Source organism: Nicotiana attenuata, unplaced genomic scaffold (assembly GCF_001879085.1).
Source record: "Nicotiana attenuata strain UT unplaced genomic scaffold, NIATTr2, whole genome shotgun sequence".
NCBI lineage: Eukaryota > Viridiplantae > Streptophyta > Magnoliopsida > Solanales > Solanaceae > Nicotiana > Nicotiana attenuata.
The window spans coordinates 30458-53282 of NW_017671648.1; the positions used below are offsets into that span (position 1 = coordinate 30458).

General features: G+C 34.6%; 4 protein-coding genes across 6 annotated transcripts in view; 1 reads left to right on the forward strand and 3 right to left on the reverse strand.

The window, feature by feature from the left end:
* The window catches only part of LOC109209475 (eukaryotic translation initiation factor), a 5865-nt gene extending 4294 nt beyond the window's left edge, over nt 1-1571 (forward strand). Inside the window, exons 4-5 of the mRNA XM_019372746.1 lie at nt 1127-1189; nt 1294-1571. Of these exons, the coding sequence (XP_019228291.1) occupies nt 1127-1189; nt 1294-1341 (111 nt within the window). The 3' untranslated portion in view covers nt 1342-1571. The remainder of the gene's footprint in view (nt 1-1126; nt 1190-1293) is intronic.
* Nucleotides 1572-2612: 1041 nt separating this feature from the next.
* Nucleotides 2613-5187, reverse strand: LOC109209476 (protein PROTON GRADIENT REGULATION 5, chloroplastic). Its single transcript, XM_019372747.1, has 2 exons — nt 4723-5187; nt 2613-2945 (listed from the first exon to the last, which is right to left on the reverse strand). Exons 1-2 carry the CDS (start codon nt 4975-4977, stop codon nt 2841-2843), a joined length of 360 nt encoding a protein of 119 aa, XP_019228292.1. The 5' UTR covers nt 4978-5187; the 3' UTR covers nt 2613-2840.
* Nucleotides 5188-10614: 5427 nt separating this feature from the next.
* Nucleotides 10615-13673, reverse strand: LOC109209478. Of its 3 annotated transcripts, XR_002065357.1 has the most exons (3): nt 13497-13673; nt 11638-13036; nt 10977-11556 (listed from the first exon to the last, which is right to left on the reverse strand). XR_002065357.1 is itself a non-coding variant. In XM_019372749.1 (2 exons), exon 2 carries the CDS (start codon nt 11276-11278, stop codon nt 10634-10636), a length of 645 nt encoding a protein of 214 aa, XP_019228294.1. In that variant the 5' UTR covers nt 11279-11744; nt 13497-13673; the 3' UTR covers nt 10615-10633. The 3 variants fall into 3 exon arrangements, 1 of the variants encoding a protein (XP_019228294.1); XM_019372749.1 differs by having other exon boundaries at nt 10615-11744; XR_002065356.1 differs by having other exon boundaries at nt 10977-13036.
* A 2721-nt stretch (nt 13674-16394) lies between these two features.
* LOC109209477 (actin-related protein 2/3 complex subunit 2B) lies at nt 16395-22252 on the reverse strand. Its single transcript, XM_019372748.1, has 10 exons — nt 22172-22252; nt 20669-20735; nt 20251-20452; nt 18954-19120; nt 18019-18096; nt 17788-17920; nt 17402-17493; nt 17277-17333; nt 17132-17183; nt 16395-16835 (listed from the first exon to the last, which is right to left on the reverse strand). The coding sequence occupies exons 1-10, from the start codon at nt 22228-22230 to the stop codon at nt 16624-16626; spliced, it is 1119 nt and encodes a 372-aa protein (XP_019228293.1). The 5' UTR covers nt 22231-22252; the 3' UTR covers nt 16395-16623.
* Between the last annotated feature and the right edge of the window lie 573 nt (nt 22253-22825).

Sequence of the window (22825 nt, forward strand, 5' to 3'; positions counted from 1 at the left end):
ACACACAGACAACACACCTACCCACCCAATATGTCTTTGTCTCCAATTTAATTAATTAATGATTATGGATTTGGGAAAATGGAAATATGCTATCTGGACTTTAAGGTTGTACTTTGCAATCTTTTAACCTTTCTGACTTGAACTGTATAATGAATTGATAATGTTACAACGACCTTTTAACATTTGTTTTAGAAAAAAGGACAACTCGGTGCATGATGCATCCCATGTTTACACAAGATCCGGTGAAGAGCCGCAACACTAGTGCGTGTGATGGAAACAACTTTACTGTTGCTCCAAGGCTCCATTTCACCTTTTTAACATTTTAGTTTTTTTTAAGCTTGGGGGTGGGTAGAGGGATTTCAAATGGAGACGTGTACACTAGAAAGAACTAACTGAAAAAGGACAAAGGACACATAACCTAATACTGTACCTGGGACATAAACCATTTCTCTTATCTTTGCCTTGATGAATTAGTGATTTTTCTCTTTTTTCTTTTCCTTGCAAAGTTTTCACATTGCCTCTTAAAATGTTTAAAAACTCGTCAGGGTGGTAAAGTGCAATAGGCCTATTATACAAATAAAAAGACAAAGAAACATCTAAACTGAAATAGTATTTCTTCAATCTCACCTAGCAGTTTCATTCATTTACAGTGTCATTAGATGATACATATACCACAGCAGTACAGTTCTAATGCTGTGGCGCAGCTGAACCAGTAAAGTTGTGTACCTAATTCTGGTTGGTCTTGTTTAATACACCTTCTGTGTGTATTAAAGATGCTGGAAAATGTATCTTTCTCCCTCTGAATATGCAGCTTGGAGTCTTAGACACAAGTTCTTGTATTTCATTCGTTAAGCACTATTCCATATTATACTAAAAGCTTATATTAGACATGTTCATCTTACAGTATTGCAATACACAAGGTTCAATTTAAATTCCATTGCCTGCTCCACTAGGTTTCCTTTTTTGTTTATTGTTGTGTGGCTGCGTGTGTTTTCCTGCTTTTAACACATGTAACATGTCTGGATATCAACAATCTTCATTCTTAACCTTTGTTTTTTGGCATGATGCTACACTTGATGCATTGTGGTTTTGCAATTATATATAACCGGTTGGTTTTATGCTGCAGATGAGCATTGGTAGGAAGTGGAAGGAGATCATCGATGCTGAAAAAATATCCTATAGTTTCCATGTAACTTTCCTTGCCGCTTACCATTATTGCAAAGTCAAGTGTCTTTTATCTTTCCTCCTGTTAATTTTTTCTCTCGTTATCAACCTATCGTTTGGTCGTTGCAGGATGACTCTAAAAGGGAAAGGTCAGCTAAGAGCCGATATACTGTGTGAATTCCTTTATCGTGTGGGATTGACACCGGTCCCTAGGTTTCCAATACTGAAAATTGTACGATTAGCACAGTTTTGCGCTTGTCTGCTGCAAAATTTTTATTTTCTTTTTAAATTTATTCGTACTTGATATGGATCTTTGGATGTATTGTGTTAAAGATTTTGTTTGGTTCTTTGTTACTTATCTGGAGTCTGCCCCATGTATTAATTTACCGATGAGAGTTTTGCAGTTTTCATTCCTCAAAGCCAAGGGACTTCTCTTCTGTCAAAAAGTTTAGTCCATTGATAACTAATTTGATATGTAGCTTACTTATTGTAATGAAAAGAAGAAGAAAAAACGGTTTAAATATAGTTCACTGTCTAAGAGGTTGAAAATCATCTTAGAAAAATGATAGTAGCAAAATGAACTGCTTTAGTGAGGCTATTACTAGCTAAAACTTAAAAGTACTTTTAAGTTGCTACCAAAATTTGTTGCACTTTATCATACAACACAATAGTTACAACTCAAACGTCACGGACTCTCAAATAGAGTCTGTAATTTATTTTATTTTTTCAAATTTCTTGTACATATTTTGAATAATTTATAAATGTGACTTTTAGTACTCCATGTAAGGTTCTTGAATATGGAAATGTCATTTTAAAAAACTTGAAGAATTTGTGTTTGAATTAACACCGAAAATTAAATAGCTTGATTCGCGTATGCTGAACCTCCCACTTAACATAGGGGAGACAGAGATTCCATGTCTCCCCGTGCACAAGACATTTCCTATGTTTGCTTGGCTTAGATATTTTAGAAAATATTTCCTCATGAACTCATTTTCTTCCGATTGGAGGAAATTAACTTCCCTACCAAAGGAGCAAAAATATTTTTCATAACTCTTTCTCAACCTTCCCCGCTCTATTCTGCACCCTTACCCACCCACCCCTACTCCCACCCTAGCCCCACCTCCCAACCCTCACCCACCCCCTTACCTGTCCCCGCTGCCGCCACCGCCACCCCTCCCCCCTAGCATCGTCACCATCACTTCGGCCCCTATAGACCCCGACCTACCACCCTCCTCGCCCTTACCCATTTCGTCTAATATAGTGTTTACCTATATTATATATTTTTCAAAAATATTTTCTACTACCTAATCAAACACCAAAAAACTATTAAGAAAATCACTTATTTTCCAAAGAAAACATTTTCCTCCGTAACAAACACAACCATTATCACCATTTCTTTTCCTGAAGAAGATGTTTTTCTTTTCGAAAATATATGCTGTACTTGGTTATTCTTCAAAAAGGTTAATATATACGATGAATATGGATACAATCCAAGTGTTGAAAACAAGAAGGCATACCTAGACTAGAATGCATATGTTTGAATAGTACAGATAACTAAGTTGTATCAACATTGAGTTGTTTCAAGTACACAAAGCTATAGCTAAGCTATTTGATCATAAAAACATTTCCCGTGGCCATGGTATGGGACACCATACATATAATATATAAAGCTGATATCAAGCAAGAAATCCAAGTCTTTCACCATTCTTCTTTGCTAGTCGGATCAATCCTTGCCTTTGTTTCTGATCTGCTCCTATTGATTTGCAGAACTCTGTGATTACCTGAAAATCAAATACCATACACAGTTCATCAACAACAACAACGACGACGACAATGACAACATGCCTAGTACAGGGGCGTATGCGAAAATTTTTATAAGCGGTGTCGAAATTTATAGAACAACATGAATAATAACTTTAATTATTATACTTTTGGACAAGAAATAGTCTTAGTCTATTGATTTTGTTGAGTCTTAAGTTAGAAAAGGTCGTGAGACCAAATCTACTTAATCACTTTTTAACCACATAGACTCTCAAATATTTGCAAAAAGAAAGTGCTAGTTGAGGTTCAAATCTTTGACCTCCTAAAACAAATCCAAGCACATAACCAACGTGTCAAGAGACAATTTATGTCAAGTGGTGTCATTTTTTCTTATTTATCCATTTTCTCACTATTAATATATATATATATTTACTGAAGTTTTCCGACGAAGCGGTGTCACGTGACACCACTTCATCAAATGTGCATCCGCACCTGACCCAGTATATTTCCACTATGTGAGATTTGGGAAGAGTAATGTGTAGGCAAACCTTACCCCTACCTTGTGGAAATAAAGATATTGTTTCTAGTAGACCATCGGCTCAAGAAAAATACCATACACAAATTCATTTTTAGTATTATATATCTTGGACAAAATTGTAGCATCGATGTTCGAAGTGTGACCTCTTGGCCTCTCGGTTATTCTTTTGGAGACTGAAATACTACATTTATCTTGGAACATCCAATTACAAACTGTCCTCGATAAAATCTTTTAAATATGTTTTATTTTGTTATCATTTTAAAGTAATTCTCTTGTAAATATTCTATTACAAGTTTACTTTAAAAGATAAATTGATCAAGTTCGATGTTACAGGACATTTAGTCAAATTCAAGATTAAAAAACATAACCTACTTGTTTAGAATAATATTAGAATTTTGAGAACCAAAGCCTCTTTGGTGCAAGAAGTAGAATTGATATCCATTGGCAATCTGAAAACTCACTTTGTTTCAACCCTTGTTTAAAATTCATACGAACAGATACTATAAAATTTTAAGGATTTGAAACTTTTAAATCTGAACCATAAATAGACAAAACTAAAGATTTAGTTCTCAATTTGAAAATAACACGTAGTTGTCTTTAAATCTTGAAATTAGTTTACATTTGATCATTTCTTTTACCAAACAACTGTGATATATTGCTGACTTTATTTCCAAATTAGAACATTATTAGAGTATTCAATACCATCAAATTAAGAAAGACTATTGCAAAAACTAGATCTACCCAAATTCTGCCACTACTTAGATATAAGAATATAGGGAGAGAGAAAAAGGACATCAACTAAAAGCATGCAGTTAGATAGTGCACTCAATGATGCGCCCTGTGGTCAATGAAGTGAGTGCAAAACAACAGGAAATTGATATTAAAAAATTTGAGCAGAGACAAAAAAATGTAATTTATATCGTCCATCTAGCGAGCAAATCGAGTTATTCGGTATATATGTTGGTTTGAGGAAATAAGTATCTAATGAAATAGTCTGGCGCAAACTCGACACTAAAGGACAACCCTGTGCATGAAGTATCCCGAATTCACGCGAGATTCGGGAAAGTGGACAGCATCCCATGGAATGTGATATAGGCAGCCTATCCTGATTCATGATGCAAGTATCAGTGGCCGATTCTACAGTTTGAAATCATAATCTATAGGTGTCACGGAACAACTTTACTATTGCTCCAACGTTCCCGATGTCGACACTACCATTATTTGAAATTAAAAAAAATCTGCTAGTAAATGGTTAGTACCTGAGAGTGTAAAGCAATAGCTTTGCCCCTAAGCTGATTGAAACGTTTCTTGCCAACAATATTCCTAGTGACAACAACAATAGGAGCAAATATTCCTTTCCCTGCATTAACATTCCCCATCATTGGCCTTGATCTCACTGGCCTTCCCATACTTACGTTCATTGGCACTTTTCTAGCAAGAATGCCATAATCTTCACCACCAATAGATGAAGAAAATGAAGTAGTAGCTGAAATTGAAGTTGTAGTTGTTGCCATTGAAAATACTTAGAATTTTCAACTACAAGCTACTAAAATCTTCAATATTGAAGGGTTCTTTGTTGTTGTGGTTGTGATTTAGATCTTGTTGTGTTATAAAAGATTTTCTTGTGGTTTATGAAGAAGGGGTTGGTTGTAAACTTGGTAGCCTTTGGTTTTTATTGAGTGCTAGTGAAGGAAATTAAAGGAAGGTGAAGATGGAATATTGTGAGCCATACAGTTGTACTGGCTGGCTTGATTTTTTTATTGTACTTTGATTTTTCCAGCTAATAATAATAATAATAATAAGATTCTTCTTGTTTTCTATGGTCCACATATATTTTTTTTCATCCCATCTGTTTGGAGATCTGTATCTTCTTTTCTAGTGGATCTTTTTCTCCGTGTGGGTTCCACAATTACAATCTTGAACATCCATGTAAAATGGTGGCCGTTCGATCAAGAAAATCACGAATTATGAGTCTTAATTTTGAAGCTTGAACATTTTTCTAGAAAATGTAAGTAATGAATTTTGTGAACTTAAATTAAAAAAAATCTGCATAAGTAATTTATTTTCCTTATGTTGGTCAAGAGTTTTTGGTTTTGTTGAAGATTTATTTATATACTATATTAAAAGTACTAATGTCATTAGCGAAATTCTATAGGTTAGAATAATAATTTCTTCCTTTATTAAGTAGTTAAATAGGATCAGCCAATAATCATTACACTTTTTCTTTAATTTTTATTTTATAACTCAAGCATAAATTATAAATATAATATTTATGTGATGTTAAAAATTTATACACATTGAGATGGCACACCTGCAACGCACGTACCCATATACTAGTATATCAACAAAATGTAAAGAATTTTTAGTGTTAGATAAATTAAACTTTTTATAATATTAATTAGATTAATAGACTTAAACGGACTTAAATAGATTGAATAGACCATGATGATTCATATAGCCGATCCCATATTTGAAGTTGAGGCATAGTTGCTAATAGAAACAAAATTATTTATCGAATTTTAAGTGCATCTCAATATTTTGACGTGTAGCAAGGTCGAGTTTTTAATTTTAAACTGATAAAAACAATTTGAACATGTGTTGTTTACGGATGGACGATGCAAAACACTTGAGGAGAAATGGTAGGTTCGACTCAAATTCCACTACATGAATTTTTTTTTTCATAATCTCTTTTCTTTTTTTCCTTATAATTTTTTTTTTTTTACATTTTGTGTATCTTGTTTTTAATTATAACACTCCTATTTTATCTTTAATGACACCCTCCTTATAGAAATGACTTTATAGTTTTAAAACCACAAGATTCAAAAGGTACTTTTGGAATGTTGTGCACACATTTATTTTAAGATTACAACATTCCAAAGTCATTTTTATATTGCTCCCTCCGTTTCAAATTAGATGAGGTACTTTCCTTTTTAGTTAGCTCCAAAATAAATGAGATATTTCTAAATTTGGAAATAATTCAACTTTAAACTCTACATTTTACTTATTTTACCCTTAATGGGAAGCTTTTATAACCCATAAATGTCATGGGCCCACAAAGCTTTTACCCCTTAAGCTTTTAAGACCACAAGTTTTAAAAATCTTCTTCTTTTTTCTTAAACTCCATGCCGAGTCAAACTAACTCATCTAAATTAAAACGGATGGAGTATTAAATTTTGTGTCGATCAAATTAAGACACGTGAAATAAATCGAATGGATGAAAGATCTATTTGGCACAAATTTTAACTGTAGCTATATATTTAAGAGAAATTAAAGCACCATCTTTAGTAGTAATTAGCCATATATAGATACCATTTGCTATATTACGGATTAAAGATACCTTTTCTGTGGTTATATGATGTATTTGATGTATTTAAGCTATTGTATTCATGAATACAGTAGCAAAAATAGGCGTGAATCAGGGAAGTCCAGCTAATCAGTTGTTGTATTCGAATGTATTCGACTGTATTCATGGCGTGAAACATGGGATTATAGCCGGATAAATTACTGTATTCGACTATATTCGATTGTTTTCACGGCGTGAAACAGGAGATTACACTATTTTTAAACGGAAAGTGTATCAATTAACATAATAGACTCCTAATATAACTCAACAAACTCAATTATAACACACAAAATTTATATTTCCGGTTATAAAAAAGATTCTCAACTGGAAAAAAATCAAAAAACATAGCAATCTTCAGAGAAATTAATTAATACATCTGAATACATAAATTATATTAATTAAAAAAATATGAATACATAGAATACAACGGGATACATGAAATACAATGGAAAAAAAGACAGTGAATACAGTGAAATACACGGAATACAGCAAGATACATTGAATTACAATTAAAAAAAGACAATGAATACAATGAAATACATGAAAATACAGTATGATACGTTGAAAATACATTGAAATATATTAACAGAAAATCAAGTTGCTCAGCCCCAAACTCCGTCGTCTTTGCTCAAGAACAAACCCTAATTTCTGCCTTGTGGCCAAATAGTCCTTCCATCTTCAAAGATCTTGCACGCTCAAACCTGGAGGAAGTGATGATGTCTTTAAGGTTTCAGTTGGGCTTTACTTGGTTGGAACTGTAGTTTGGAATGCCTTTTCGACTGGTGAGAAGATTATTGACCGAAACTTCTAAGTGATTTCCATGGAGGCAGCAACTTAAGCCCTTCGAGTTATGCTTGACGATAGCTGCAATCACGAAGGCGTGACTATTCAAGTTGAAAAGAGTTTTAGACCGATTTAGTTGAGAATATGTGGGAATACTTTTGGCAGTGCCAGAAGATCGACGAGAATGGGGAAGGAGGAGGAGAGCGGAAATTTTAATGGGATGGGGGAAGAGAATGGGATGTATCAAAGTAGAGAGAGAAAGAAAATAGTGTAACTAAATAGCGTATTTAGTGGCTTAGTGGTAGGAGGTAACCAAAAATAGATATTTTGCTATAAACATTAAAAGGTATCTATAAAATATAATTTTTTAAATGGTATTTATTTAAAATAAATAAGGTGTTAACCTTTGCTATAGGAGGTAAAAATTCCTATATTTAAACCTGTTGTGGAACTCTATGGTTTTGGATTATACACGAAGTGCCCGTTTGGACATAAAATTTGATGGAAGATTGTTTCAAAAAAAATTCACTTTTTTTCGAAATCAGCGTTTGTTCATAAAAGTTTCAATTTTCACTTGAAGATGCATTTGGAAATTTTCGAAAATTTGAAAAACTGCAAAAAACTGTTTTTCAAAATTATCACTCAAATCACTACAAAACTTTAAAAACAACCCAAACTGAAATTTATGTCCAAACACAATTGAAGTGTATGATCCAAGAAACTTGGAATTCCTTTGGATGCAATTAGTTGACAATTGGACGGTGCAAAACTTTTGAAGACAAGTAGGAGTACACAGTTTGACTCAAGGTGGGAAATTTGAATTTGTATTCGTAAAGTCATAAATGTCTTATTGTTTCATATTTTATGCATGTGAAAAAGTAGCATTTCCAGCCGTTAATAATAATAGTAGTATGTCCAATGAAATTTCTAAGAAAACATGCTTCTGTCCTTTAAATGCAGTCTTGAGTTTGGAATCAAAAAAGAATTTCTTAAAAACGACAAACAATCACATTATTATTTCAGAATTTTTGTCCAAATTTAAATAAAATTTTCAAAAAAGAAAAACCAAAAAATTTGTGTGAACGTCACAAAGTACTGAACTTTTGGTGCATGGGTTAAAAGTAAGTACTAAAACTTTTGATTTAATAGTGTGAGATAATCCAATAACTTAGAAACATGGTAAAATGATTATGGTCCATTTACCTGATTTTAAGATGTAACAATGTATATATGCATTTCACATATAATCAACCATGTAAAAAACTTCCGAATTTCGTTTTTGATCAAAATCCCAACCAAACCACGTCCGAATAACCTGAAATTTTGCACACACATCCCAAATGACACAACGGAACTACTGCAACTCTCGGAATTCCATTCCGACCCCTATATCAAAATCTCGCCTATCAACCGGAAATCGCCAAAATATCAACCTCGCCAATTCAAGCCTAAATCTACTCCGCACCTCCAAAACACATTTTGATCGCACTCCTAAGTCATAAATCACCTCCCGAAGCTAACCGAACCATCAGAACTCACATCCGAGCCCTCTAACACATAAGTCAACATCCGATTGACTTTTCCAACTTAAACTTCCTTAAAAGAGACTAAGTGTCTCAAACCTTACCAAAATCATTCCGGATTCGATCCGACCAACCCGATACCACAAAGCACGGATAACAAAGAATAAAAAAGCAGAAATGGGAGAAACGAAGCGGTAATTCATGAGACGACTGGCCGGGTCGTCACATCGGCCTTTTGGAAACGAATCAAAGTGAGAAAGGAGATTATAACCTTTAACCCCAAAAAAGGGTGTTATGGGATGATAGACGAATACTTACATGATGTTTGTATCTCAGGTCTTCACCTCCAGGGACTAAAGGTAACTGTGGATTCGGTTAGGGAATACTTGCCATCAGTGGCGGAGCCAGGATCTTTACGAAGGGGGTTCAAAAATTTTTTTTTGTAGCTAGTGGGAATTGAACCCATGAACTTATGTAAATTTTGAACCCCCTTGACCACTAAACTATACTTTTGGATTGTGTTAAGGGTGTTCAAAACATAATATGTAGAGATAAAAAACAGATTTTGCCTTATATATACAGTGTAATTTTTCGGCGAAGGGTGTTTGCGCCTCCCTAAATCCGCCCCTGCTTGCCATGTGTCATTTGTCTAGCTGGCCATGCACCATAGTATAAATAGTTAAATAAGATGGACTTTGGGCATAACTAAACTTCAAATGAGACTTTTCTAAGACCATATAAGACGACACTAACCTATTCACTCAACCGATGTGGATTTCTAACACCCCGCCTCGATGCATGCCCATGCCTAGATTCGAAGGCCCAATGTTGGTTAAATTAATAATTGTGATGGGTCTAATTCTGATATCATGCGAAAATAAAAGCAAAAATTTCTTATTGACTTGTTTAAGTGATACATATACAATAGTGTTCCTTGTATAGAAGTAGACTATTTACAATGAGGTATGAAAATAAACTCTATTCTAATAAGTAAATATCATGTAGAGAATATCTAAATATCTCATAAAATATTTTATACATTTTTTCTCATTCATATACATATATTCTTTTGATATATATAATAAAAGTGTTCAAAATTGTTTCTGCCATATTTTGTTACAATTGACTATGTTGATGAAGCAAGTATTTGTGGAAGAAATAGAAGCTCCTTGATCAATCATTCAAGTCCAAAAGGCTAATACAACATTTGCAGCTTAAAGTGCTCGCTTCAAATGTGCTGAAAGTGCAATTAACCAGCAACTTTTCGTTTTATTTTTTTTGGAAAATTTTGCATTGGATCAGAGGCTGATCCAGGATTTGGAGATTTCGGGTGCCAAGCTAATCGATTTGATCAACTTGGGCGTCTGTTCGGGTTATTCATCTTTTTTTATTTATATAGACAAACCGATCAAACGAAAAAGTACAATAACTATAACTAATTGACGCAACCATAAAACTTGCAACAATAATATTAATATTATAAATGTACATCATCTATTTACAATTATCCTCGACGAGTTTTTATATTTTGAAAACGTTCATAATGACATCATTACTTACATTTGTGAATATATCACGCTCTATGTAACAAACTAAACAATCATTTAAATATTGGTCACTCATGCTATTCCGTTCTTCATTCTTTATCTGCTTCATGGATGAGAATGCTCTCTCCACAGTTGCGGTAGCAACAGGTAAAATCACAGCCAATTTCAAGTAAATAAACATACGAATAAGTCTCCACAAGATTTGCCTCAACCAATGCTTTTGCAAATCACTAATTCCTTGTAAGTTGGAGAACATGGGGTTACGAGCTCGCATATGAACTATAAAAGTATCAAGTTGATAACCCAAGTCTCGAATCTGTACTTTATCAAACTCATTTGGGTAACATTTTGCTAAAGTCATTATTCTACCTTTATCAAAATTAGCAAAAGAATTGGCTGGATTCAAGCTAGCCATCCCGAGAAGCAAATCACTACTCACTACATCAAGACGATCATTAAGCTCTTGAAGTTGCACATCAATTACAACATAAAAGATGTCAACACGCAAGTAGTGTGAATAATAAACACCGAAAGACTTGCGCTTCGACTTTCCAGGAAAATAAGATTCATCCATCTTGGGAATCAAAATGCCATACATAACACAAAATGAGAAAAACATTATCTAGTAAAGATTCTCATCCACTTTCTCTCAAATCTTGAAATCTTTTCTTTGTGATGTTAAGAAACTCCACGGCATTAACAATATCTTGATTCCCTTTTTGTAGGATCTTGTTTAACTCATTTGACATTGCCAATACTTGCGGCCCATTTTCTGCCTTTCTTGCTTGATTCGCAACATCAAGTGAAGCATAAAAATAAATTTGAATGTTGTTATCTCACTCAAAAATTTTTTTGCTTGATTTCTCTCATTTGAGGCGGAACCTTCATATTTAATCACTTCAAGCACACGGACAATAGATGAGAAAATAACAATAAAGTTATCTAATGTTTTGAAATGTGATCACAAACGAGTGTCACCTGGTCTTTGAAGCCCGCGTTCTTGATTTAGTCCTCGCCCAGTATGAACTTCACTGGACTCAAGTAATTGCTCCAAACTTTTAGCTTGAAGATGTCGAAGCAAATCTCTGCGCTCAAAAGATCCTCCAATACATTCAACACGTTAGTAACATGACAAAAGAAGTCTTCAACATCCAAATGCTTTTTAGCAATAGCTACAAGTGTTAATTGCAATTGATGCGCAAAGCAATAAATGTAATATGCCGATGAACTATCTTTCATAATCAAAGTCCTGAGACCATTTATCTCTTCCCTCATGTTAATAGCTCCATCATAACCTTGTCCACGTATTTGTGATGGACTTAGTGAGTGCTCTGAAAGCAAGAGTAGATTGCTTCCTTCAATGAGCATGCCGATGTATCACTAACATGGACAAGACCAACAAATCGCTCTACCACTTCATCATTCTTATCAACATAACGCAAAACAAGAGGCATCTGTTCTTTGTGTGAGATATCTTTGGACTCATCAACTAATATACCAAAGTAATCTCCATTCAAGTATCCAATTATAGCCTTTATTGTTTCTTTTGCACAAACATTGATAATATCGTTTTGGATCATAGGGCAAATCAAAGTATCATTTTGTGGAGCATTTTCTAATATGACTTTTTCCACATCCGGATGTTTGTCCCCATATCATCGTAAGAATCCTAGAAAGAGGCCTTGATTAGTTGAAGTTTCACTTTCATCATGACCCCTAATAGCCAATACACACAATAATAGAAGTCTTGCCACATTATAAATTGAAGCTTCTAAACGCATCTGATACTCACTTTTCAACTTATCGGAGTGCTTATAAAAAACAGCTTGAATTGATTGATGATGATTTGATAAGTCTAGCATCTTCTTGAAACATTTATCATGGATACTATTAACATCACCAACATGTAAACAAAATCTTTCAAGACCCTTATTCCAAGCCCTAAAACCATTCTTTATATAAAATTCTCCCGCACTTTCATGAATAAAATCATTTTTGAACAAATAATAACATAAGCAATATGCCGCATCTTTCTTCACACTATACTCCTACCATTTAGAAAATTGGCCATTGAACCAACTTGGAACAAATTGACGCATTCTTCCTCCTGTTTGAGTTTTGGGAAATTGATGCTTGAAAGGTTGGCAAGGACCTTGTTGAATGCAATGTTCCCTTACTTCATCTCGTATTCGATCGTATTCGAGGGTAATAGTCCGCAATAGGTATTCTTTCTCCTGGATCGCCTTTAAGTGACCCCAAATCGAGTTCATTTATAAGATGGAAAACATTAGCATGCGCTTGGCTCAAGGATTAACAACTAGGACTTGGTTGAGAATGGTCCAACCTTGTGACAAATTTATCCATCTAAATTCAATTCCTATAAAATAAAAGCTCATTCTAGTGAGAAAGCTTTCTATGTAGCTCACTATAGAATATAGAATAATTTCTACTTCTCACTATGGAATATAGAATAATTTTCACTTTATACCATCAATAAGCTTAGCCAATAAAAATTATTCAACTTTCCCAAATACTTTTTATTGTTAAAATGGAGTTAATTTTAATTTTTCTTGGTAAAAAATATTGGGGATGTTCTTTCTCTTTTAGCCACGAAATTAATTTCTACAATGGAACCATTTAAGTGGTATAGGATTTTCAACAAAACCAAAGAAATACATAACAAATATATCAAAAGTGACAATAAAGTTTTGCAAGAACATTAAAATCCAACTAAATACAAAAAAAAGCAGAGCAAAAATATGTATTTAATGGAGAAAAAAATAGCCACAACCCACATAGGGTTAAGAAGTAAACAAGATGAAGTAAGTAAGATTTACAATGGTAGCTGTAGAGTAGTGACCGATGAACAACCGTGCTTTGAAGAGAATAACCGAAGAGGTGAGCGTGAGAACCGGAAGCCAACGAATTGGACGAGCAAAGTGGGGGTTGGGGACTTAGGAATTGGGATTTCTTTTGCTGGAGACTAATTTTGGGAAAGGGAAAAGTGGCGGAAGGCTTTTAGCTTTCTAGGAATATTATTTTAATTGTAAAGCTTTTTATTATTATTTTATCTTATTAGTTAAAAGTCAAACATTTAAACATGAAGTGTTGTGTCAGTGTACTAATTTTAACTGAATGAAGCCAAAAAATTAATTGATTCTTTCTTTGAGTTGCTTATGAGCTTACCATCCAAACAAAAGAATTTTTAACATTGATAAGTACAACTTCGAATATTAGAGTAAAGATTATTTGTTAAATTATACTCCCAGTGTTATAGATGATGTGTCAAGTATTTCAATTTTAGCATGTTTCAAGATGAAGGGGAGCATTTGATAACTTTTAAAAAGAAGGGGGTCAGAGTAGCAAAACTCCAAACTCGGGGTGTCCATTTTAATACGTTTCAAGATGGAGGGAGCCTTGGATAATATTTAAAAGGTGGAGGGGCAGAATAGCATAACTCCAAACTTGGGGTGTCCATTGATAATAAACACTTTTTTCAAATTTTAAGGTTTCTTTTCTCATTTGGCCCCTTGCCACCAGCCGGCGTTGGTGATCTTCAGGTATTGACTTTTGCTAAAAACATCACCATTAATGAATTTGAAACAATCTTAATTCTTCATATTTCTCCTTAATCTCATCAAATCCAATACACATATACGCATTTCTCTTTGAAATGTCATTAGCTACCCATTTCTCAGCATTCCTTTTCCTTTTTACATTAGGAATCCGCCGTCTTTTTTGCTGCATTTCCAATTACCTTAAAAACCCATCACTCTACAGATCAAGAACGTGGTATTTCGCAGAACCCAAATGGAAAAATCTTGATTTATACTCTCTTCTCATTATCCTTCCCATTGCCTCATTTTCTCATGTATTTCTCTTCCTAGCTTTTTCAGGCACCAACATAACTTATAAATTCTCATTCTTGCAGCAATCTTTAGTCATTTTCCTCTTTTGGGTACTCTTAATTCTCATCATAATTAAAGAAAGTTTTGACCTTTATGCAATTCTTGATAGTTTTGTTTACTGTTTTGCTGGTGTTTCTTTTGCTGTTGAATTCCTAATGAATGGGAAAGGACTGGTTGGTCTTAGTGGTAATGTGTATGGACATTTAGGAGAATTGGGACTTGTTTGTGCTGGTTGTTGTTTGTGTTTAGCAGTAAATCCATGTGCTTTTTTTGTGGAGTTTTTGTTTGACTCTGTGCTTTTGTTGAAAGGGACTTGGGTTTTGCAAGTGGGGTTGTTGTTATATACTGATTTTTTTAATGTAAAAGGGTGTGGGAATCTTTTGGCGGCGTTGGCAAAGGGGAAGAATGATGTTAAATGTGATCTTGATGAGAATAAGTTGAGGGGAATTGCATTGATGAATCTTTTATTTATAGTGCACGTTGTCGTGGTGATGATCATGAGCTTGGGGTTTTTTGCACTGTTGAATAAGAGTAAGAGGATGAGATGTGGTGATACGAGTGGACCGTTGCTAGCACAGGTTGGATCAGAGGGCGTGTTGATGCGTCCGCTTCCTGAATTAGAGATCGAATGAGAAGTTCCTGATGTTCTTTGATAGAGCAGCATTTGTAAGTTTTGAATTTGCAGATGTTTTGTCCTATATAGGAAAGTGTAACCTTTTGTTTCACTTGAGCTTCAATGCTTTTCTAATGTACCTTACTAGAATGAAAGTTTTCCTTTCTGATACTTCCTACTATTGAATGAAAAGGAGTGCCTATAGTTTATATTATTGTTATCTTTCTATATTTCTATATTCATTCTGGTTATTAGTGGCAAAATGCTGGTAGCCAAAGAAAGAACTTCTTGAGTCAAACTGCGTACTTGTCTTTAAAGTAAGTATCATCGTACTAAAAAGAAAAGCAAAAACAAAATAGGTATCTTCATTTTTGCACGACGGATTGCTGTGAATTTTAAAAAGAAGGAAGGCCATCCCTTCTTCAAATGTGGGGAGTCTATGAAATACAAAAGTTCATTTACGTCATCTGCAAGTGAAATTTTTACCAATGAGCTAAGACCGTTAAAAGCCTTGGTGCTATAAGGAGGAATGGATTTTCCTCCAAAGCATCTGGAGTTCCTTTTCCCGAAGAGTCCATACAGCGCAAACAGGGAACAGTGATGAGCGAACCATGTTTTCTGCTTTCCTGAGTAATTTATCTTGGTGTTATCCTAAATCAAAATCTTATGTGTCACTCTTACAAGTTAGAATTCTTTCCCTTTTACCTCTCTTTTTTTGTTGCTACTATTAGAGTTCTCGCTTTTCCTTTCATGTCAATGCCAAGGGAGGCTGACTTCTAGTCTTGTATACATGTGCCTCAGTTCCTAAATGTGATCGCTCATCAAAATACTTGTTCATAGACCTCATTTTCATATATTTCAAGTGTGTCAAGAGTCTGAGCAATTTATCTTTCTTTTCAGAATTCTTGTATTTATTGATGTACTGCAGATATCAAGTTACTTTATGTACTTTTGTATGATCTGAAGAAGGAAAGAAGAGAAAAACATTACGTACTTTTGTCATCCGTACTGCATCTCTGACTCTAGGATGTGGAGGTGTCTGCTCAATTATTTGATGTTTATTTTAAAGGAAATCAAAGCTAATGGCCAATTAATAGTAGAATAGTATAAGTTCCCATTCGATGGTAAGAAGGTAACGACAGTTGCACTAAACATTGATCTTCAAACTGTTGATCATCAAATAGAAGAGAAACTTTCTTACTTAACAGCTAGAGTAATATGGAAATATGGATTTAAAATGTGAAAGAAGTATAAAACAACTCCTGACCAACTCATTTATTGTGCTTTAATATTTGTACATAGTATACCGGTATCTATATGTATTGCCAACATTTGAGAAGGTGACAAATACAGAGGTGTTTTACGTGCTGGATTGTACCAACTATCCTGACTCAAGGATATTTTTGTCCCTTGTGAAGAAACTCTGACCATAAGCAGAATCCATTAATTATGTTGAGGAGAAGTATCTTTTTCCAGCTTTCTATACTTTGTCTTGGAGGAGAAGTTGGGGAATGACAACCATTTTCGACGAAAATGGCCGAACCCATGGATTTTTAATCTCGAACGAATCCTCTTAAGTTTGCTGGTGAAATCGCTTCTATATCTGAATATTTTGGATTTTGAGAAATTTACCAACTTTTTCATGCGTTTGTATCCTGCATAAATGTTGTTTGGAAAGAAATGAGGAGAAAGTTAAAGAAAATGGATGTTTAAAGTTAGAAAAACAGTGAAAAAAGAAAGAAAAAAAATTAGAAGTAAGTGGCTTCAAGCTAATAGAACTTATGGTCTTTCATTATGAAACATATGATAAATCCACAGAATTCTTCTCAGTCTTTGCTTCTACTATATGCGCATAAATATCAAAAATCCTGTCATACTGTTTTCTTGTTGTTAGTTTCTCTTTAGGCTTTCCATTCAGATATATGTTAACCTCAAAATCAAATATTCATACCTTTCACCTTTTTAATCTGTTGGTCATCTTGAAGGCCTGTTTTCTGTAAGACCTGCAAGTTGCAATCAGATAGTAGTTCATCACTGGGCATATTTTTGCAATGACATCTTAATGTGCAGAGAATAAGAGAGGTTCTGCTGTTTACCTCAACTAGGCTCTTCAGACATGTTCTCATCCTTCTTTGTATAAATCCTCGAGTACTCTGTTTGATGCAGAATTTAGCATAAGATGTTTGTAGGTTTAATGCCATGACTATAGAAGGATTTTTACCTTTACATGATTTTTGACAAATGCGTAAAAGTTCAGAAGGTTCCACACAGTCTTATCTAGCCTTTTGCCTTCAATGTGGCGTGAAGTAATATCTGTGAATCCCATGATAAAAAAGGTAATTATCAGGCCAACTCCAATTCCAAGATTTAGAGAAGTCAAGGGAACACTAATATATGCATCTTCTACGTTTACAAGTAGACCTCTTTTTAAATGTCCGTTTCATATCATCACTCATTTTTTAGGAAGTTCTTGGAGTCTGTTTTTTTCTCCAAAGCTTAAGTAACGTAAACATTTTCTTTTTTGCTTTTATCAAATGCTTCATTTATATTAAAGAAACAGTAATTTTATGTATAGACGTGAGGTGCTAATAGGACTTAAGTTGATACCAAAAGAAACAAACCCTCCATTTGTGCTCAAGTCTTCAATTGCTTCTCCTCTTAGCTCAGGAGGTGGAATAGGGGACCAGATGCAATGGGGTGCCTTAGCACATGCTTTTGAATTTGCAACATCCATGAGTTCCTGCTGGGAAAACTGTCAATTATCCTGAACACTTGAATAGAACAAAGCCATACGTGCTATAAAATTGCAAAGTAATACATGTTATAAAATTGTGTTACCTGGAAGAAAGCTGTAGCTATAATCACATCCGTTTTCTCCTTAAAGCGCATCGGGAATACTGCCGTGATTTTTTGGGGCTGTCACAAATGTGGAGTTACATATAAGAAGCATGAAGCTGTATTCTCTCAAACAAATCTCATATTTTAGGAAGGATTCTCTACATTCTTTTTCTTTTTAGATTTTTTCGCTTCATTCAAGTGCAATTTATTATGGCAACTTGAACCAAAGTCAATCATTTAGTTGCTGTTCATACATATTTTGAACTTAACATAAACCTGTAGCTATATGCTGTAGTTTGTGGAAGTACTATATGGCCTAGTTTAGAGTTTGATTTCAACATGTTCCAGTGTGTTTAACATAAATGCTTGCAGTCTGTTCTTCCTTTACAGCTTCCTGAATTGGCATGACAAAAGGTGTGTACTTACCATATAGTATAAATTTGATTTTGTGCTAATAGATTAGGTGTGAATATAACACTTGCAATTAAGTTTGTTGCAAGTAGAGTTTGCAATTCAAGACTGTAAGATTTTAGGTTTTAATGTTTGAACAATAAATCATTCTGCATATTAAAGTTTGAAATGGACTTGAAATTTGTTGGTATCAGAAAATATGATGTTCTTACTTTCATTTTTTCCCCTTTGCTTGTAGAATAATTTTGTCACTTTTGGACCATGGTTTGGGATTTCTACCTGCATGTAAATGTACTGTTTTTTTCTCAAAAAGGGTTGCAGCATTATTTCTGCCCCATAATACATTTTAATCCCTTTACTGATGTTCTGCCAATGTGCATCAACCTACTGCCAAGGTAATGTTAACTTAGCTAGTCTTGCATTGAGCAGTGCTACTTATCTGCATAGTGGGTTCATTTACTTGTCCTTAAATTTGAAGTTGTATTTTCAGTGATTGAACAAAGCTATCTCATAATGCGGATTACCTGTTTTATGACATAAAACGGCTCTCTTGGGTGATAAACAAGTTTGATTGGTTTGTACATCCCTTGAGCCACATCTTGTGAATTCACATTCATCAGCATTTCTTCCAGCTGAGAACTCAGAATTACACCTTGCACAGCAGCTATGTCTGTGATCGTTTTAATCGACTCTGAAATGTAGACGAGACAACACAATTTTATGAGCACCACTGCACTGCGTAATATTATCATAGTGGTAAATGGTTGATTCATTACAGAAGGGGGTAAATATTTTGGTGATTTAAATTAGAATATCCAGAAAGGAATTGTCTTAACAGCATAAAATGAAGATGGCAGATAATTCAGATCTCTCTTGGAAGCAACAATAATATATCTGAGTTTGTTTTAACGTGCATCTATATATTTTCTGGTCTTTTTAGGACTATTTTGACCCTTTACTTGATCCAGGTTGTTAAAATGATATAAAAAGCATGTTCTGCGTGTTTTACAATAAATGATTCCCAGTTTCAGTACATTTAATCACCCTCTGCTCATTTTAGTTTGAAGAACTTGAAATGGATGGGCTTGGTTTCAGTAATGGCCAGCTGAAACGTGTATCTAAATACAGGTATTATTTTCTTCGGTTCCTTTTAATTTTTTCCATTAAACTTGATTACTAGTCTTATTTCTTTATGCGAACATTAGTGTATCCCTGTTTTGAATTTTTCTAGACATGACTCTCCATAGAGCTCCTTCTTTCGTCCTTTCTTTTTTCTTTTGTAGTTTCTTGAACCTGTTGAAGCTTATTGTTGCCGAAAGACATAAATAATTAAAAGTGCTCAGTAAACCTCCACTGTACAGTGTCTTTGCATCTGCAGTGAGAGTTAATCTTAATTCTTAAGTGAAACTCTATCTAGCAGCAAGAAAGATGTGATTATAACTTTACAAAGCTCCAACTACTTGACTAGAAAGAAGTTCAATTTTGTTCCACTATCCATTGCTCGATTTTGTGAAACAACCTCTTGCAGAAATGAAAGGTTAAGGCTGCATACATAAGAGCCAAAATAGTTCATTCCTTCCCCCGACCCCGCACATTGCGCGAGCTTATTGGGCGGGCTGCCGTTCTTACCCATGGCTCACTTTCATCTTATCTTCTGCATAACAACGTGGAAGTAGCTGACCACGATGGTTTTCTTTTTCACTTGTGGCGCCACATTTAATTGTTTATTGCATGATCTATCATTCTGCTTCTGTGATGTTTCTTAAACAGGAAAAATAGAGAAGGAGAGCAGAGTTTATGTGAGGAATTTCTAACGTTTACCATGCGGCATTCTAGCAAAATTGAGTCGTAAAGTCAGCTGATATCCTTCTTTTGGAGGTTCCATGATCTCCAGAACATCAGCACTAATTGCCTTTACCTTCTCCATAGTGTAACGTGATAGCCGAGTTGAGATCAAGAATGCTTGAGACAGAATTGGAGTTGATATTGATAAGTAGGTACGATCAGGATCTGACACCGTGGACTGATATAAAAATTTTTTAAAAGAAAAGAAGTTATGGAAACTTTAACACACATATTTGGGATTGTTAAAATGTCAGCAAAATTTAAAGCAATAAAATGCAATTTCTCGACTTGGAGTCCTTGTTTCATATAAAAATAGTTGCTTAAACTGTTCTTCTGTGCCATGAACTTCAACCCGCTATGGAATGTGTGCTTTGTGGTTGCTTGTTGCTCTTACCTGAATGTAATATTCAACGGACCCAAATTCATGAAGGTGATGGTCGACATCAATGGTCCGTTCATCTCTGTCTCAAGGAAAAGAAAAACATGTTCATTATAAGAATTTTATTTTTTACGTCAGCGTTGTTCAAGAACTTAAGATTCACTCCAGGAAGAAAAACATTCGAGGACTGCTTAAAATTCAGTTAGTTGAATCTACAGTGAATTACTTGTACTTATTCCCTCCCTTTTTTGATATTTGATCTAAATGGACCTCAGCTCCAGTTTAAGAAGCACCTATCCCCTCCCTTTTTTGATATTTGATCTTAGATACCACCAAATGAAATCCGTTAAATCTCCTGTTTAAAATGGATAAGGTCAGAGAACTGTTTCTAGGGTATTGCCGCTCATGCCCTTTCTAGAGGAAAAACATTCAATGAATTCAAGTTCTGTACTATTTTTCCACAAAAACCCTAATCTTAGCTTGCCAATTACTGAGTGCCATGGTCTATTTTGCTTTGCTAAACTAGACGAGGAGGTCTATTTCGTCTTGCTAAACTTGTAGGAGGTCCATTTTGTTGCTAAACTATATAGAAGGAAGTTGTTCCAATTAATTTGTTGCATGACTATGAACTAAATAACAGCATGTTTTTTCTGCAGCGGGACAAACTTAGCACAAGCTTAGAGCTATGATGGTTGGCTCATCTCTTTCAAGCACTTTGGTAAGTCCAGTGTACCGGGCTTGTGGTCTCAAAAAGTGGTATCCCCTTAAATTTGCTCAATATTGCAGTCACTAACTGGACTTTTGAAAGCAACGTTGCACAATAGTGCAAAAAGCGAATGTAGTCCCAGAATGGAATTCTACCTGTACAATGCCTTATCTTGTCTGCCAAATGGAACCCTTTTTTCTGCAAATACTCAATGTCATATCTGCTTCCACATCATAACTACACATAAATTTCTATTCATCCGCAATGTAAGCCAATCCAGTAGTAATCGAAACTTAATTATATTTTGCCTAATGATTCCTGCTTAATCTGTATAATTGCCTTATGCTCTGTACATTCTCATCTTTACCTTATCCAATGAAATTTCTCCAGCTTTTTCTATGAATTTTATTTCAGCTTTTAGTAATGCAATCTTAAAGATGTTCGTGAAAGTAATGTTTACTAGATGTGGTTCATGCTTTTAATGGACTATTTTTACCTAGCATGAAAGATGGAACAAACTCAAATATTAGACAGAACGACGCTATCTCAACAACCTTTTTCCTGGTATTGAATACATTTGTCGCATTATTTGCTAGATCTTGAGATAATATATGATTACAGCTGATACTACAGCTGTCATTGTGCAATAAATGATTCTTCTAACTTATTCAAGAATCAAGATTGATATGTTTTAAACTAGCAAAATGCTCTCCTGTAACCTCTACAATAAAGAATACTTGTCTACTTTACTGAGAAGTAAATCTTGAACATGACTTGAAGCAGAAAGAATAATAAGTACTAGTTCTTTTTACCGGTATAATCTGAGCAGGATCTCCTTCAATGCTGGCGATGCACGTTCAAAACACGCCATGCTCTGTGTGTTGATCTTGAAGTTGGAATGAACTTCATGAAGGTAAAACACGTTATTTTTTTACTGATGAGTTGTGGTACAAGTAGTTTACTTGTTTGAGTAAAATGCAAGTTTTTACATTTTGTAATCATGGTTAGCAACTTTTGAAGCAATTTACATAAGAAGACAAATGGTGCCCTCCCTTTTGTCTCAGCCAATGTGATCATATCTGCCAATGCTTGTCTTCAAAGCTCAGGAAACAGATAATAATCATGTTATGATTCTATGTACTGGTTACTGACCTATTATTGATCATTATTTTCTTGGCACGCAATGGTGTGACCTAGTGGTCAATGAAGTGGGTGAGAATCATGACGTCTCAGGTTCAAATCTCAGCAGAGGTAAAACACATTAGGTAATTTCTTCCCATCTATCCAAGCCTTGGTGGATAGAGTTACCTGGTACATGTTGCTGATAGGAGGCGACAGGTATCCAGTGGAATTAGTCTAAGTGCGTGCAAGCTGGCCCGGACACCACGCTTATAAAAAAGAATGATCATTATTGTCTCCGCTTCACTTGGAATTGAAACTTGGGTTCTTATATGTGTGCAGTGCAA